Raw genomic sequence first — 11,873 nt, 5'->3', positions numbered from 1 at the left:
ATGTCTTAGCGTCTATAACAATTATCCGTGGGTTTCATAGTCATAATAAAATAATACTACCATACTGATAGACCAGAGTTTGTATTTATTCCAGTACATTAAAACATACCCGAATTGTAATGCATAGTGAGAATATGATTATTTCCCTCATTATTTCCCTCAAACTAGCAAATTATTGGAGATGGTGTCAAATTAACACAAGATAAAAATATGAATATTTAAGACTCCAGTTCATGTCAAAATGTTCTAGCAACAATGACAATCAGAAACAGAAGGGTATTAGGTAACAAACAATACAGAATGTTTTCCTTCATATCAGTACACATTTTTTTAACTAAGATGATGAATTCGTTTTGATTAAACTAAATAAACCACATAACAATGTCATATTAGTACAATCTAATAGTGCTCTTTTAAGAAAATACCAAAAAATTTGATGTGCATAGTTACTGAGAACATGTAACACAGTGGCATTTCCTTGGTCTACTGTACAGACTTGAGCCAACCCATTGATGAGACACTGAATAACTCCAAGACAATTGGCCTCCACTGAAGGCAAACTATGCAATGACTAGCACATATTTACAGTGTACTTATATTTCAGCTAGTTCATCATCTGTAATGTATCTTGATAAACACACAGTAATACAAATTACTTGTAAAAGACAAATGACAGCTGAAATTATAAACATTCACAAGGATCCTTCAATAAGCGGGAGAACAGAAGGTCCTTCTCAAGCACCACTAGAGGAAATAATATAATAAAATATAACCTTTGTCCGTGCCAGCTTACATACTTTACTTTCTATTTACAAACAAAAACATTGCCTTGTGGCTTTTTAATAAAACTGTGTGGTGTTCAATGTGGAGACTTCAAACTTTAGTTTTCATGTGTATCAAAAGTGATTCAAAAGTGGAACATTTTGAACATCTACAAAGTTAACATTCTTACTCAAGTGACTTCTAGAGATTAAAACATTTACAATCGTGTCTTGAGATGAGATCACATTGACAGTGTTGTGCCTTGAGGAGCAAGAAGCGTTTTATACGGTATACAAGTATACAGCCCCACTAGGCTGACCATCTCATAACATTGTATTTTACTGTCTCCGGTGACTTGGCAATCAGTCAATTTTCTCGGGTATCCGGCCCATTTTGGTTCGCATGTTGCGCAGGAAGAAGAAGCTGACAGTCATCAGGCCACAGGCCACCTCAGCCACCCAGAACGCCATGTCCCAGCTGTGGTGTTTAGCAATGGTGCTGAATGGGAGTCCGGCCAGGAAAGCCCCAACTATGATCAACAGAATTGCATCTGTTACTGAGTGTCATTATACTAATGCTAAAGTTCACTATGTGCTTTAGACATGTAGGACGCCAAGCTAGAGACTCACCATTGGCCATGAGTGCTACAATGGCATGGGATGTCCCGCAGTAGTTTGATGGAGCACTCTCATTGGCTATAACACCAAACAAAGCTATTGGTCCATAGCAAGAGAATCCAAACATGGCACCCAAAGAGAGGATCCAGATCTAGATATGAGTAGGATAAAGTCAGTGTGCTTTCTTCAAGATGTTTTCCCCTAACACCAGTCAGGATTAGAAACGTCAGTGTATACACTAAATGCACATCTAATACAATTAATCAAGTACCTCTTTCTCTGACAGGCCAATGAGCACAGATATAGGATGGAGTACCTGGGCCCAAATAGGAGCTTCCTGTATGAACAAAAACACACACTTAAATGAAGATAACAATTAAAAAAAAAAAAAAGTAAGCCTCAATTTCTCACTGTAAACTACTGACAAATATTTCAAATGAGTTTGACCTGTGTTACCTCAGGATCCTCTGTTGTGATTGTGACCCTGAACAGGTACATAGAGACAAACATGCCAGCCATCATGGACAGCAACAGGGCATGGCGAGGGTTTCCACAGGTACTCAAACCTTTCTGTGACGAATGATAGGGACAGCCCAGAAAGTCATTAGACAGCATTAAGGAGACATGTTTTAAGGAAAATTAGCACATTTTGATAGAGAGAAAAAAAAAAAAAAAGATTCTATGTGTGCTTTGTGTGATGGCTTACTTTAGCTACAGCCCTGTCAGACAGTAGACCGGCTGCAAGACTGCCCACGAGACCTCCCATCTCAAGGGCACTCATGTAGGAGCTGCCTGTGGAACACATTTTGTCATGAGCATTGAATCACAAGGATAGGCTACACTTGGACTTTCCCCAAGAAAGTTTTATTCAGTTCAACTCTCTTACTCATGAGGGCAGTCTGGCCCTTCTCCTGGATGAGGAAGAGCTGACCCCAGTCGGTGGCAGCCGTCTTCACCCCAAACACCACCAGATAGCCCAGGGACAGAACCCACAAGTATGGAGAGAGCAGGAACTCTCTCAGGGTGCTCTCACTGTTGACCGCTACAGGGGAGAAAATAAGGACCTGGGTGTATCTTCATACAGAGACACTACCAATGACTTTCCTGGAGTATGCTCACTGGTCGACATGTTATAACACACAAGCTAACATGAGGAGTCTACAGGCTCCACGTTCTCCTTACCTCCCTTGCCCCCCTTCTTGGCAGCAGCCTCGACACTGGGCAGACCCACATCTTTGGGCTCATTCTTAACAAACACCAAGCAGATGAATGAGAAGGAAGCACAGAAGGTGCCAGACATGGCCAGAATGGCCCTCCAGTCATAGTACTGCAGCAGGACTGTTGCAAGGAGAGGCCCCAGGCCTCCCGCCAGGTTCATGCTGCAGGACAACACCGCCCACCACGTCCCAAACTGGGAAGGCTCAAACCACTGAGGACAAATGGAAACACAGCGAGAGGACACATGTTACCATTTAATGAACTTTTATGTTATTACACAGTCTAGCTGATCATGTTAGGATGCAGGGTACGTGTGAGATGGGATGTGATCCTGCCATAATGAGTGAGATGAGATTAAACAGAGTACTCTGGCCAGAAGATACGACTGAAGAGGATTTCAAGATCGGAACACTCTCTCTCCTTTCCATCATCACGATCAATAAGAAAGTCTAAAATGCACTCACTTGATGGAATGCCTACATATTATGCATAAATCAGGTTTTCTACACTAATTCCCCACTATCCCCCACTCATAATCCTGCATGGAGGTTGATTTAACACATTGATCCTAATTGATGAAAACAAATCACTTTCATTGCATCTCACCAGCATTTCCTGTACTGTGTTGAAACAGTCGCTCGTCATTGTTCCTATTCTGTCATACAAATATATACCTTTGTGTGTCAGGGGCCTCTATAAATACCATTACTTGCAATCCAATCCCTCTCTTGCTCCAGGACACACAGTGAATGCCAAAGCCTATTTTCTCTCCTATCTTTAAACACTTGCACTTTGACGTCCGCTTCTCATGGACTGCAGCTGTCTCAGTGTGCACTGTGGCACAAAGGTTTGCACGGAATAGTTGTAAGTCGGAAGCCATGTATTCAGCCACTTGTTTCATTTTGAGCAATTCTCAATAGAAGGAGTTATTTCCTACTCTCTGAGTTATCTATTCTTCAAACCCAGACAACCCCTATATTTCAGTCATTTGGAATATGTTTTTGTGGGAAAGACAAATGGACAGTCCAACATGTGGACCAGTGTTTCTAAATATTTAAGTCTTGGAAAAACACTGACCGTTTTATTCCATATCGAAAAACATATAATGTAGGCAGCTAGAGCGGTCTAGAACTGACCATGGTAAACAGCTCAAGTTCTCTTGACCAAAAGGTCAAGGACAGGGGTCAAAATTCCTGACCATGCTGGTACGGTCCCAAATGGTAAATGACAGGTGCACTCTCCCGTTATTGGAAAAGGCTCAGGCACATAGCATAGCATAAACCTGTGGATCGTAGGGGCCTGTTACACAAGGGGCCAGTGCTGGGGCCATGCATTACCTTAAGAGGTGTCAATGTCTTCTCAGAATGTTCATGTGCATATTTCTAAACCTACACTGGCACTGAATGCTTTCTTCATGAGTGTCGGTGGAGGTTTCTTTATCACACGTAGCCCACACACTCCAGAACCTAGGGTTTCCATGTTTCCAGAGTGCAGCAATGTTACCTTGCGCAGCACCTTCCCACATGGAGGCCAGCCCAGGCCCTGGCCTAGACCATTGATGAACCACAGCACAGAAAACATGGCCACAGTAGAGGACCAGGAGAAAGCCACGTTGATAACTCCCACCACAAAGAGTCCAATGGAGAAGAGCCAGCGAGCACTGATCTGGTCTGACAGAACACCACTGATGAACTTGCTGATGGCATAAGCCATGGTTTGGCTACTTGCAATCATGCCTAAAGAAACAGGAGTGAAAGTATGCGGTTCAACAGGACACCAATACTGAAGAGATGGAGGTCAATATAAATCCTTGACTTAGGTAAACACGTTTGGTAACATATCAGTGCTCTTACCCAGGTCATCCTTGTCCAGTTCGATCTCCTCCATCACTGAGGGCATGACGAAGGAAAAGGTCTTCCTGTTTAAGTAGTACAATGAGTAGCCAATGAACATAGAGAAGAAGATGACCGTGCGGTAGTATCCATAACCTGTGGCCCCCATATTTCCAGATGTAGAGGTAGTATCTGGGGTAAAAAAAAAAAAAAAAGCTAAACAAAAAGGTTGTAGAAAACGTCCTTTCCTGGTTTTGGGCCCAATTCTTATTCAATTACTTTCTGAAATCTTTCGGTGCTTGGGACCTGTTCACTCAAGAGTGATGCTCCATTAACAGGAGGAATGGCTCAATGCAGACTTTTCTCTGAGTAGAGAAACATAAAAAAATTGTAGGATAACTGTTACAGAGTCTGAGGTTAAGGCATGAGGTGGACAGCTGATTGGAGCGCTTTGTCAGTCAAACAGAAATGTGCTGATGTTTCCTTTCTGCTTCTCGTTTAGGGTTGGTATTCTCCACTGTGGATGTTATTGGGGTTGGTAGAGTGCATTCTCTGCACAGACCAGTTCTTCATAGGTAGGCAGCAGGTGGAGATCCTCTGAAACAGAGAACAGAAGGTGAACCCTTACACCAAAGCCTAGATAATCAAACAAAACAATAAGGGTGTAATGGGCATTGATTAGGCCTGCCATATGTCTCATTGAAAGTAAAATTCTTACTGGTCTTCTATTAGATTTTAGTTTAAAAACAAAGACACAATTCAATTCATTTTATTGACCTCAAAAGGAAATTCAAGACCAATTACCTTCGTTTTAACATTTACAAACAGCCCAGCAAACTAATTACATAATCACAGAACAATGATATAGCTAATACCATTGATTTGGTCTTCTGTATTACATCAATGGATTTGTCACTCTTCATAGAATATGAAAGAGCAGATCAACTGGCTCTTTAATTGGGCAGTCTATCTGTTGGTATAGCCTTTCAGTCGAACTTTTAAATTGGAAACCCATGGAGAAACTTCAAGCTTGACCACCAAGGCAAACGGCAAATCCCTGAAAGAATTTCTACAGCTACAATCCATTAAACGGAAACTTTACGTAATTCATGTTTAATCAACTGCAGCCTATTTCGCAATAATGTGGAATAATCATCAGCATCACATGTTATAAATACGATAAACATGAATACAAAATGAATACAGTATTCCAAAACAATAGGTATTTTCTCTTAAAACCAATTAATAACAATATTCTGCTTGATATTAAACTGACACTGTAAATACTTAAATCACGCATCTCCATCTGTTACAGCTGGTAAAGTCACTGCAGGCCTATGGAACTACAATTTTGCATCTTCAATCCGGAAGCAACATCGTTCACTGCATCCTACATAATTTCTCCAATCACACCCGGAATTGATTAAATTAGGTAAACATTTTTGGTAAAGTGTTAAATTATCGTTAAAGTGTATCAAAACATTGGATACGTGGCTGATACCTTGTGAGTCGGACCCCAAATCCCTCTGTGTCCAGACAAAACCGCAACAGGAACTCCTGCTTTCTTCTGCACCTGGATTGGTCCGTTGAAATGCCATTCCCTTAGTCCGTGGCAAGAAGGCGTTCCTCACGCAGCTTTGATATAGAAATGTGAGCTACGTCATGTAAAGAGCGTACATTCCCCATCTGTGCACACTGTCCAGCTTCTGTTTCGAAGATCGGAAGCCTGCCCAAAGGCCATTTGAGTTTAAGAAGGATGAGGTTACATAGCTTACGTAAACTCATTTAATGAGTAGGCCTACATTTTCGTAAGGAAGGAGGTTGTCCAGGCTGCATGGCCACGTTCCAACATTGTGTCTGACTGTGAAACGTGTGATTCAGTCTGCTGCCATTGTAGCAATTGATGCATAGTTTGAATATTTGCCAGCAGATGGCGTTAGAGGAACACAACTCGAACTTTACCTAGGCCGAGTTACAAACATGCAAATTGATGAATTCCCAGGCTTTAGTTTTGTTAATTAACTTGATGTTGCTAGCATGAGCTATTCAAAGAAAATTAAGTAGGAAATGTATCTCTTATAACAAATAGCATTCCGTTCCATCAAAACACGAACATGACAATAATAGAGGCATGGACGCTGTGATGCTGTGAGACATCCTGCAGCTGCCTCAGCTCTGTCTCTTCACTGCACTGCAGATGGGAAGCCCAGAGCACAGACCAGATGGCAACGGGTCGGCAGGGACATGCTCAACATGAGTGGATCTCTCCACATCCCTACTTGTAAAACAGAGCAATCAAACCGTACGTGAGAGGGCGTTGGATAACAAAATCATGTTAGGAATATTATGAAGTGTTGCGAAAGGATCCATTATTCTTATCTTCAGGACAGACACGAGAACGACAACATTCTGATAATGGTACGGTGTTCTTGTTTTGTTTCTTTCAACAATTTTCCACTTGTTTGATTTCACAGTGAATGTTATTAGTTTCAGGTTTACATTTGTGTGGTTGGGCTCACAACAGTGTATGGTTTTTAATGGTTTTTATGTACTAAAGTTCAGTCTACGAAAACTACCTTGTCAACTCCTCTCCATCAAGAACCACAGAAACAACATGGAACTCTGAGGTTTGGGCTCAGTCGGTTGATTACTGTACTGTCAAGCATGAATTCCATAGACATTTCTGTGGTCAGGTAGTCTTCTTCTTCTTCATGACAGAAGAAGAATATGTACAGGGCAGTGCTGCCAAAAGCAGCCACACAAGCCTTGGCAGGAGCAGCAGAGAGAGAAGCCAGGCCTGCCAGTCAGCACTCGGCGAGAGAGCACATCCACAGCATCTTTGCCCTCTCTCAGAGAGCACAAGCCCAGTGATGTCATGCCACTGACGGAGATGTGGATTCTACCAATACATACGGTTGGCAGTTCGACATCTTACGTGCCAAACAGCGTTGATTATTAATAGGATATGCAGCCAAGTTGGCTTTGTAGATAGTTGCCCATCTGGATGAATGGCACAAAGCTGCTGTCTTCCATCCAAAAGTGGTGGACTCCGATGCCTAAATATAGTTTTTGATTTCAACGTAATTTTACTTAATTAATTAAACCAAAATACAGGCTTCTATTATTTAAAGTCACAGTGTGCTCATACTCCAGTGCATCATGTAATATTCATTCTTCCGAGGTCTTTTTAAAATTCATAGACAACTGTAATCACCCATTAAATAATCCTCTGACAAGGGATACAAGCAGTATCATGCATGATTGCATACAAACACATTTCCTCTTTGACACACTATGCGTTGATTTGTGGGTTTCCTATTGGGTTTCTTTATTATATGGCATAAACCTTTTCTTGTATCTTACCTTCATGTTGGTTTCCTCTGTTTCTCCCACAATAAACACGTTGCCCATTTTAGGAACGGTACCCATCTGTGAGTGAATTAACAAGCCCATAATCTCACCTTAAGCCTACAAAGAACATTTGTTGTGTGGCCCAAAAGCTGCTGGGACTCTTTGAATAAATGCAAACAAATTGCTAGGCTAGTACTCTCACAATCCCCGTTAGGGAAACCAGAAAGAAATAAGAAAACCAATTTTGTTATCAATGGCCCACAGCTCTACTGGCGAACATTCGTGTTGAGAAAAAAGAAAATCTGAAAATCAATAAATGATTTTCAGTACAAATATTCATGCAAGTAAGCAGAATATATTAATGCGTGTGTGTGTTTGTATGTGTGTATGTGTGTGGGAGGAGGTGTCAGGGAAGGTGGGAGGTCAAGTCAAGAACTGTTGGTGGTGAGAATCAAATATGGAGTTTCTACAATTTCTCCCATCACTGGCTTCTGTCCTTGATAGCTCTTGAGCCTCTAAGGAGAACCCAATTAAGACAGGGCAACAACAGGGTAAGTAGACAGGCTATGATCTCCTCTCTGTGTTAGCACAGCATCTGAAGTGCTCTCTAATTGCATCTGTTGTGATGCGAAAAGACAAGGTTGAGGGTTAGCGCCAGATCTCATTACCACTGTTCAACGCTCGGCAGCAGTCATAATGTACCACAGTGGGTTGTGCATGGAAATGTACGGGATGCGTTCCGTTTCGTGGCATCAGCGGAACGCTGATGAATCATTAAGGCACTCGGATCATAAGGGTTTAAGTTGAATAAAGGAATAATAAAAACACTGAGGGGCCCTCATTTCTCATCTGAAAGCTCCAAGGCAGACATTTTTGCTGATGTTGTTTTCTGTTTAGCATCAGCTTTCATCCTGAGTCCATGACAGATTGACATTTTCCTCATTCTAAAAGCTTTATTCCTGACACGAGAGGCTTCATGATGTCTGTTTTAAACATCAAAATGACAACATGGATCAGTTTCCATGGATTTAACATGTATATGTCACATGGAATAAGTCAGGCGAGCTGACGAGATCCAGGTTTAAGCCTTGGATGGTGAACTCTGTGTTCCATTTAAGGTTGAACATTCATGTGGAGAAGTATCTGAAGTGTGCACTTCAGATACTTTACATATCCAGAGAACTCAGCTTGGTGCAGGGTACACAAACTGAGCAGGAAACCTTGTTTTTCTTGTTTAATATTCTTCTGTCAGGCACTGTCTGACAGAGTGTTCAAGTGTTCAGACACTTGTGGTAGGCAGCACACAAAAACACCATTTTGGATGGTTGAAGGTGTGAAAAATCTCCCAGAATGCCACTGTCTTGACATACACGTACAGCATTCTGTGTCACACTCCATATCACTAGTCACTGCAGCACCAGCCTGTTATCAAGTCATAGGATGCTTCCTGTTCTTTCGCATTACCATGTGAGTTCATTGTGTTCTGTTCATTGTAGTTTAACCAAAAGGTTTTACAAATGTGTCAGCCATGCCGAAACAGACAGGAAGCCAATCCAAGTTTTTCTCCAGTGAGATGATTTATTTTATCTGCTTTATCTATAGTTCTGTTGCCAGGCAACTCAGTGGCTGCGCTGCTCTGGGGAGTGGTGGGGAAGGTGGGATTGGTGTGGCAGACAGTGTCAGGTAGATAATTACCTCAGAGGAAGTGCTGGAGGAGGTAACGCAGGGGGAGGTCTCAGGAAGCCTTGCTACACCCCCTTCCCCCTCGACTGCTGTTTCACCCAATACCTCTGTCAACGAAATGACTCAACTGAATTAACCTTGTGTTTTAACACAAGCAAAAAGACATTTGCAGTTAATGTCTTTGGTGCCAGTGTGCCAGAACAGAGAATGCTACTATCACGAGTCAAACTATGCCATGAGGAACAGGGTAAATGGGTTTTCTCTGGCAGCTGTTTGTTTCTCCTCCTAAGCCATAAAAATATACTTAGTTACTAGGATAGGATAGTGTAGTGCCAGTGGGATATTAATTATATACGACTAAAACCTATAAAAGGTTTACATGACAGTGGTATTTTGTGGTACAGAATTGAAACATGGACGTCTATGGAGATGTGTTTTGAGATTACAGCCCAAACGTGATGTTGGCTTACATTGTGTCTTAAATCATTCATATGAGTTGAACATCTTTAACACAATGTAAAGGTCACAACTTTCTAATGGAGCCAGATGGGTGAAAGACATGTTCATTAAAAGCAGCGCAAAAGAGGAAATCATTAATTGTTAACTTTGGCATCATATAATGAAAGAGAAGGTTGGTATAGGGAAGATTGCTCTGCTGTGGCACAGACTCAGTCCCACTGCTGAATGCCCAATAGGAGGGCGCCTGAACCGACACAGCACAGGTAGCCGACTGGACAGTCTATCCATCATGACCCACACTGTGGCTCCAACATGTCGAATAATAGATTGGACAGGAAGAGAAAAATGACAAGGATGTGGGGATGAGTCAGGGAGCATCATGACGGTGTAGATAGGACACTGGGTAATTACCCTCGCTATTTCACCATCGACTCACCAGTTGCAACAAAGCTGGGCCGGCAGGGGAGCCATGGGAGTGGAGGCAGTGTACGGCGGAATGAGCTCCAAATTTCAATTAATGCGTCTGATTCGACCCCCTGCTGTTGGAACTTGGCAGGCTATTACAACTTCCTTTTCCCCTCCAGCACCTTCTTTCTTTTGAATGAACGAGTGCCCCCAAGGTTTCGAGACAGACTTCCTGCAGATCCAATTTCACCTGTGTGGAGCACTGTGTCATTCTGTCAGCAGAATTCCCCCCCGTTTTCACCCCTGGACTCGTTTCTCTTGTAATCAACGTCTTGTTTGATGGATGGAGTGCTGCAGTCCTCAGACGTTATACATGTTTATGCATAAGACTAGCCTGCAAAGTGTAGCCTACATTCGAGAGGGTTTCAGTAGTGAGGAAGGTGTCTGTTTCTTTTTTCTGTGTGTGTGTGTGTGTGTGTGTTTCTGTGTAGGGACATTATTTCATATGAGCTTTCCTTGCCTCCTTGATACAAAAGCTTTCTGTCCTCAAATCAAGCTGGCGGCTTCTATTTGAGAACTTTTTGCTGATTCAATTGACCAATTTACCCTGTATCACAGCCTTCCACCAACCAGGAAATCATATAAATATGTAAAGAGATAAAACAGCCAATTTAAAAATTTGTTTAATGACATTTGCTTTTGTAGGATTGTGCAAGCAGTGAGCGTCAAGGTTTATTCATTGTTTGTTAAGCAAGGGCAAAGAGCTGTTGGGATTCCAAAGCTATTTAACTCCAGCGTGTTTACATATGAATGCCTCCCAACACAGATGGAGACTTACATCCATGCTACACCAATTTCCATTAACAAAGGGTGGCCAACCGACCAGTGATAAGCTATATAAATATTGCCGCCAAAAAGAGCCAATAGACTGGAGGCTCAGAGTGAGTTGACCATTCAGACTACATATTGGTGTCCTCTTTGGAACTGATTTGGCATACAAGTTATTACAAGTCAGTGACTAGATTTTTGTAATAGAGCACAGGCAAAGTTAACCTGTGCTTAGGAATCATTGTTCTGCAAAATAAAGTTTAAGGTTAAAAGAGAAAGCGAGAGAGACAGAAAAAAGTGAAAGAGGGAGAAAGAGTGAGTGCTCCTTTCCTAAATAAACCATATTTATTCCGATTTTTTGTTGTTGTAGTTTCACAGTTGTCTCACGGACTAATGGAAATGCATGCAAGTAGAACCCATTAGTTTAACTGTACTAAGTAGTCAGGTCAACTCCAATCCCCTCGACATCCTCTAAACCTCTCAGCTTCCATTCACCAGCACTGAAGTACCACAACTCCCCTCCAATCTCTCGTCCCCTCCCCTCCCCCTGAAAAAGATGTATCATCTATCACACTTATCTATCCTCCAGGGCACTACTTGTTACGTGTGTCTGGTGTTTTGTATTAATTTGACCCCTTTTTGTCTCCCTTCCTGGGATGGATTTGAATAAATGAATGACACTGTTGATTAGAGACAACAATCACACTTTGCTACCTCC

General features: G+C 42.0%; 1 protein-coding gene across 3 annotated transcripts; it reads right to left on the bottom strand.

Annotated features, from left to right (window-relative positions):
• Window positions 1-70: 70 nt before the first annotated feature.
• Window positions 71-6,054, bottom strand: slc37a4b (solute carrier family 37 member 4b). Of its 3 annotated transcripts, XM_067257060.1 has the most exons (11): window positions 5,305-5,391; window positions 4,709-5,026; window positions 4,451-4,621; window positions 4,101-4,333; window positions 2,562-2,808; window positions 2,266-2,421; window positions 2,086-2,171; window positions 1,836-1,949; window positions 1,651-1,716; window positions 1,392-1,530; window positions 71-1,291 (listed from the first exon to the last, which is right to left on the bottom strand). In XM_067257060.1, exons 3-11 carry the CDS (start codon window positions 4,596-4,598, stop codon window positions 1,125-1,127), a joined length of 1,356 nt encoding a protein of 451 aa, XP_067113161.1. In that variant the 5' UTR covers window positions 4,599-4,621; window positions 4,709-5,026; window positions 5,305-5,391; the 3' UTR covers window positions 71-1,124. The 3 variants fall into 3 exon arrangements, with proteins under 3 accessions (XP_067113161.1, XP_067113160.1, XP_067113159.1); XM_067257059.1 differs by lacking the exon at window positions 5,305-5,391 and adding an exon at window positions 5,931-6,054 and having other exon boundaries at window positions 4,451-5,026; XM_067257058.1 differs by having other exon boundaries at window positions 4,451-5,026.
• Window positions 6,055-11,873: the final 5,819 nt, after the last annotated feature.

The sequence above is a fragment of the Osmerus mordax genome, chromosome 19 (genome assembly GCF_038355195.1).
Source record: "Osmerus mordax isolate fOsmMor3 chromosome 19, fOsmMor3.pri, whole genome shotgun sequence".
NCBI lineage: Eukaryota > Metazoa > Chordata > Actinopteri > Osmeriformes > Osmeridae > Osmerus > Osmerus mordax.
This window is presented reverse-complemented; position numbering and strand designations above follow the sequence as displayed.